Source organism: Sinocyclocheilus rhinocerous, unplaced genomic scaffold (assembly GCF_001515625.1).
Source record: "Sinocyclocheilus rhinocerous isolate Xijiao unplaced genomic scaffold, SAMN03320098_v1.1 scaffold1303, whole genome shotgun sequence".
Taxonomy (NCBI): Eukaryota; Metazoa; Chordata; class Actinopteri; order Cypriniformes; family Cyprinidae; genus Sinocyclocheilus; species Sinocyclocheilus rhinocerous.
In genome coordinates this window covers 727,342-733,917 of record NW_015625581.1, presented here as the reverse complement: position 1 = coordinate 733,917, position 6,576 = coordinate 727,342, and the positions used below count along the sequence as shown (strand labels likewise).

General features: G+C 44.0%; 1 protein-coding gene across 1 annotated transcript in view; it reads left to right on the top strand.

Annotated features, from left to right (window-relative positions):
• Positions 1-1,776: 1,776 nt before the first annotated feature.
• Positions 1,777-6,576, top strand: part of lfng (LFNG O-fucosylpeptide 3-beta-N-acetylglucosaminyltransferase) — an 8,619-nt gene continuing 3,819 nt past the window's right edge. Inside the window, exon 1 of the mRNA XM_016569595.1 lies at positions 1,777-2,360. Within this exon, the coding sequence (XP_016425081.1) occupies positions 1,941-2,360 (420 nt within the window). The 5' untranslated portion in view covers positions 1,777-1,940. The remainder of the gene's footprint in view (positions 2,361-6,576) is intronic.

The following is a 6,576-nucleotide window of genomic DNA, read 5'->3' as shown; positions in this document are numbered from 1 at the left end:
CCCTTTTTTGTTATCCGTCAGAGGTGGAGGAGGGGGAATGGGGTGACTGGCATGAATCTGGGATATAAGCGGAACTTTCGCATTGTGTGTGGTTAAGTCCTGCTTTTTATTGCACATATTGTCTAAGGAGTCTGACAAGGGGCCTGCCAGAGTGTTCCTCCATTCCAGAGTAAAATAGGGTGCTGATCCTAAAAAGAACAGAGGCCGGGGGAGGTTGACCCCTCTGCCTGGTTCCTTATACACGTTTTAACACATTTTTTTTGTTGGCTGCTTCAAAAGATTAACAAAAGACGCTGTATGTCTGTTAGCAGCAATGAAAAGTTTGAAGCTTTGCGCTTTGTCTCGGACCTCTAGAATTTCTGAAGGAGCACAACTTTTTGTTCGATTCTTAATGATATGTCCCAAATGACCAGTTCTTGAGTGTTAATTATCTCTGTTATCAAAAAAACAAGAACATCTCAGCTGTTCAGCCTGACTTGGACGTGAGGACTTAAATGTAGTGTCTGACTGCTGCTTGTTTTGAAAGCAAGCTGTTAAGAGGGCTATAGGATGTGAAGCATTTAAGTCTGTCACCAGCAGTTGGCGAGCTGTCAGCTGGAAGTCATGGCTAGGGTTGTGCTCCCAGATCTACAGGCTTTTCACCGCAGAAGAGGCGCCATTTTAAAGCAAGCATAAGGAACATGCGGTTGTTTGAAGGCCTCACGAGGTCAGCTGCCGTGGATTGACTGGAGCGCACCATCATTGTGAGCTTGATTTGAATGTTGACACTGAGAACTGGCTGGTGCTTGATGTGATCCAGGTTGTCTATAGAAGATGTCCTATGTCAGTAGTCTTATTTTCAGAGGTAAATCTAAGGCAATAAAAAATACATTAACAAACTGATTTCTGTTTGTGGAACAATTTTTGCATTGTGACAGTCAGGTTCATGATATATAAAAAGTTTCAAATCATTATGTTTAAAAATACATATTTCATCTATTTAACTATAATTATTGTCATGTTTACTTTCTAATGAGATTTTAGTCAAATAAAATTTAAAGTGGTTAAAAAAGTGCAATAAACTCATCTTAAGCTGTAATTGACTATAAGACAGCAATAAAATTACTTTTCAGTTCTTAGCCTTTAATCATTTACATCTTCATTTTCTTCATGCAAAAAAAAGCCAGAGAAATGTTAAAATCTGTGCTACACTTTCTCTCTCTCACACACGCAAACAAACACACACACGCGCGCGCGCGCGCACGCACACACACACACTTTTAGTGGGAAATATGACCCCATTCATGTATTCTGTATAGGCCTATATGCTTACAGAAACATGTTAAAATGAATTAAATCTTCACTTTTTATTTAATTTTTTTTTTACAAATAATAATAATAAAAAACAAACAAAAAAAATAAACAAAAAGGTTGCAACTTAAAATAATTACATGTTAAACATAAGACTTTAAATAAATAAACAAATAAATAAATAAATGTTGTTTCCACCTAAAACTGATGCACAAATTTAGGCCTAGACAAATTTGTACAATTATTTTCAGCCCTGCTCCTGATAATGGAAAATATGCAATTAAGAGTGATTATAGCGCATGCATGCATAGTTTGTTTTATAAGAGCATGTACTTTGAAAATGTTTACGCCTGTTTGTGCTCTTCACCCTGCCCCCTCTTTGTCCCTCGCTTGCTGTCCTTTAACGCGTCTCCCATTGACAGTCTCTCTGCGGTTCCCACAGCACAATAGCCATCAATGCCCCGCCCACTGGGCGTGACCAACGCTGTGGGCAGTTTATAAAAGCCCCTTCGAGTGACAATGAGGAAACTCTCTCAGCGCTACTATGTTGCAGTCGGATGACACGCTTGTTTTTTAGAGTAGGCTATTGGAGGGAGGTTTATGTTAATGCTGTGTATATCACAAAGAGAGCGTGCTTCTCTTAGAGTTTAATGAACATGTCGAAAGCGGACGGCAGGAAAGCTGTGCTCTCCCTCGCGGGGGCGACCGTCACCTGTCTAGGGCTGCTGTTATTTCTGTCGCAGCATCGGCGGACTCAGATGGACGGGATGCAGAACGAGAGTGAGGTCGGCTTGCGCTCGCTCCAAAGTCTGGGGGAATCAGAGGCTGATGATGGAGCTCAGCCTGAGCAGAATGGAAAGAAAGGATTCTCTGCCTATTTTTCCAAGCTCACCCGCAGCAGGAGGGAAGCGGATAAGCCGACCGAAGCGTCCGGAGCGACGACAGACGCGCCGCCTGCTGAGGACATCAGCGCGGATGACATCTTCATCGCAGTGAAGACCACAAAGAAGTTTCACCGGTCCAGACTGGATCTACTGCTGGACACCTGGATATCCAGAAACATGAAGCAGGTATGTCCGTTTGCGCTTTTACAAACTGTTTGCAACAACTTTGCATAACTTGTTGCACTCTTTTGGTTACATATTTTACCAGCCGGAAACAAAGGGGATGTTTTTTGCGTGATATTAATGATAAATGGTGGGCACTGTCTTTCCGCTTCAAACCACCTTGCCCTACTTTAAGACACTTTTAGCTATTATTCTTCCGAGTGTTTGAAATCCAGTTACAGTTTGCATTACTGTCTTTTATTTTAGAAATATTTTTTATTTAATATTTTGCATTACTGTCTATTAAATTATAATATAGTTAACTTAAATAGTTTTAATTGGAGATGAATCAGTATTGCTTTTCACGACCAATACAGATTATGTTTGTTTAATTGGCCGAAAAAATGGATACATTTAAATGTAGCTTAAATATTTTATTATTCATTAATGCAATTTCACATTTGTTTCAGTCTAAATGGATGCAAGTTTATTGTCCTCTTACATTAAGTCACGTTACCTGTGAACATTGTTGTTTCCTGTTGAACACAGTGGTATTCCTCTTTAGAGATCCTCTGAATGATTGCATTTATTAGTATACATGTTAATAAAGAACTGATTAAGTAAACGAATGTGTGAAGAACAGTAAAAAAAAAAGTTGGTCAAACCTATCATCAGCCAATCTATAGTATTGATATCTACAAGCAGGACCACAAAACAAATTCAAATGTTGAACATTGTCATTAAGGGACCAAAAATCCATTTATATCTGCCTGGCATATTAAAAAAAACACATTATTAAACTCAGATTCACAGTGCTGTCTGTAGCAAACGCTGTGTAGCTCAAAGAGAGATGGGTGGCTGTAAGTTCCCCCCTTTCTCCCCTCCTGCTCCATTGTTTGGGGTGTCCCCGTGAATACGCCAGTGCTAAGGATGCATCACAGCAGCGGCTTCAGAGCTGTCCCCTTCTCAGCACTAACAAAGCGTCTTTCTGAAGGGGGAAAGAAAAGCTTTGCCAGCCCCTTGTCTCCCACTCTCCATGGGAACCGGGGATCTGGAGCAGAGGCTGGGTCAAGCTACCCAAGTGGTGGGAAAAGAGAGTCTTCGTTATGGAGATGCTGGGGGGCACAAAGGGACAGCATCTATAGGCAAGGGAAGGCTTTTCAGCAGCATGCCGAGTGGCTCACAGTATGAAAATACAGCTCTGAGAAACAGGCCAGCACAAAAGCACTCTCGGCATATCGACAGCAGCGAGCGCAGAGCAGTCAAAGTGATTTTATTCACCACCTAGAGTAGTTGCTCATACATTTTGCAAAAGTCCGTTTAATTTGCCTCGGGGGTCTGTCACAATCCGTTTCCCTCACACCTTAGACAAGAGGGGTTTTATTATTGCCATTTGAATATGATACAGCCATAGCAACACTTTTAGATGCCCGCAGCGTCTCAGTACAAAGAACATTATGTTTGTGACGTTTCTGTGAATATCAAAGCATGTGGAAAATGGAAATTTAAATCAGACCACTTTAGCCTCTGTACTCATTCAGTCAGCTCGGATTTGTCTTTCGCTATCCAGCTAAACTGATATGACCACTACAGACTATAGGCGAGACTGAAAACTAAGACTAAGTTTGCTCAGTACAGGAGTTGATGGAAGTTAACCCACAGAAGAGAGAGTTAACAGCAGGGATTAATAGCAGCAGCTGGTGGGGAGCAGCGCAGACATAAAAGACCAGCGCAGCCCAGAATACAAGGGGGAGTTCCTGGAGAATGAGTGCCAGGTGGCTGGGTCTCAAAGAACAAAAGATGGCTCTAATGCCAGCTATATGAATCCTCACATTCTCAACATGTGCACACGGAGAGCCGCTCTCAAAATTATTTCTACATTCATCCATGCAACACCTGAGTACGTTAAATCCCAGTTATTGTCATCTGAACGGCCGGGGATTATCCCAAGGACTCCGGTGTACCGTTTGGCCGCTTGCCACAATGGCTGGCACCAGACAAGTGTTTCAGCGGGCCAGGCATTGTTAGACCCACAGCATGGGAACTTTGTCACATATGTCAAGTGAGATGATGCATGACCGACACTGTGAACGTGTTCATAGGGGTTAGAAACTTGTGTAGGAAGGATCTTTCCAACCCGCTTACCTACTTCAGGTGCTGCCTTGACGGGTGATGAACAGCTCGCTGTCTTGGGCTGTTTACATGTAAACACTGAGAGTAGATCCAATCTGTGCCTGCTGTTGACACTCATGGCAGCCTGTGGCTCTTCTTGGTGGGAAACTGTCTTGTCTTTGTTTAGAGTTAGTCACGGTCAGCTAGAAGCTCCCCTAGCTTAGTTAATACACTGGAATTATCAGTATTTTTCTAAGAGAATGAAACCCTAGCGCTCTGTTGCTTTCTGATTATTAAAAGCATGCTTTGTAATTGTCTTGACTTGATGAGTCAGGACTCTTGAATAGTGTTATTCTTTTCAGTCAGATCTGCTCCATTTTTAATTGTTCACGCTGCAGCTTCTGGCTTCCGCTGTTTCTCTAAATTTCCCCCCTGGAACAATGCAGCTTCCCCAGCGAGAGAAATTCACAACAATGAGAGAACAGCCTGTGCCGCGGCTGCGGTATCCAGTGTCCAGTTACACAGAATGCCATTCAGATCAAATGCACACTTGCTCGACGCAAATTAAGTGCCATGACCAACCTCATTATCTCTATTTGAAATACTTAACTGCATAACTACTCTCTGTTTGTGGCAGTAGCTTCTCTGGGTTGAAGACAAGACAGTGAAAGCAGTGCAGATCTGTTGTGGCACGAGTCTGTGCAAGTTTCTGGTCTCTGATTGGCACCGGTAGAGGGAGCAGGGCTGTTTGGTGTTTAATAGAGGGAGTAACATCTCTCTACTTCCTTCCCGGGTAGAAGGAGACAGACAGACAGGCTCCACGCTCAGCCTGCCCTATGCCAGACCTTCCTTTGGCGGGGTGGGAAGCCCTACCAATCTCTGCCCGCTCAAAAAACCAAACCCTCATCCTTTATTGTGTGCCGAGAACGCTGGGAAAACTGCATTTTGAAGAAAAGACTTGACATTTATGAAAGAAACCACAAAAGGGTCATTTTGGCTCACATTATCTTCAATAAATGGGAAACATAGAAACAAAGCCATGTGCCACGAGAGGCCTCTCTTAGTTAACCACTGCAGCTGTATGCAAATCCAGGCAAACATATTTGGGATTTACCCAGTGACAGCTTTACCCACTCCTCATTGTCTCAGTGCATAGGGACAGTGGGAGCAGGGATGGGGGTGAGTGGCCACACACACACATTGTAATGCACTAATCAGCTCTGAGGTTTCTCTCTCTGTCAGTGCCCAGTCTGGCTTGGCAGCTGCCTGTGTGATTAGTCTGTCCTTTCAGCGGAACTCTGCGCAAACAGCGCCAGCCTCTGATCCTATACCCGGTCCAACCGCCAGCCCTCCCTGAACAAACATCGGCCTTGGGCCTTGGCCCCAGAGTGCTGCACTAAACATCTGCTCAGAGTTTGTTCTGCAAACCAATCAAACATTATCTGGCAATGTTTGAACGTTCAAAAAAAATGCGACTGTGAAAAGGGGGAATGAGTCCACGTGTGTGCGTGCTGGCATTTGAAAGGCAACAAAAAAACAAATTCACTGTTGAGATAAAGATCACAAAACAGCTGAAGCTCATAAGAGAAGAGTTTTGTAGCATAGGTGTACATGTTCAAGGCCAGTTGGGCGTGGGAAGGTTGACCTGTTCAGACACGTGGCTGTGATAAGGCGGCGGGTGGCAGGTGCTGTCTCACCTGAGGTGGAAAGCAAACAGGTTAACGGCAGTGCATGGCCAGGGGCACACCGCCTTTTCATCAGTCTGTCTGAGGCGTGTGGCGGCGTCTTCTCAATGGCTCCTTTGAGCCGGGGCTGCCGCCTTGCACCTGCTCTGTCTTATCTTCCACAATGAGCTCCTAATCCCACCCCTTCTATTTTAACGTTAACAAAACCCTGAGGGGTCAGACGTCAGTGAATGCACACTGGTGTGAATGTATATTCATCAATTGAAGTATGTCTGGGAGAATGGGACCTGGTGCTTCTTTCTTTTCTTCCAGATGACTTGGCCATTCCTTCTTGGGACATGTCTGAAGTTGATAGAGGGATGAGGAATGGAAAGACTTGGGAGGTGGTCAGGGGCAATGGAATGGGGGTGGAGTGTTGGGGGCGGTGGGGGTAAGTGGGGTGA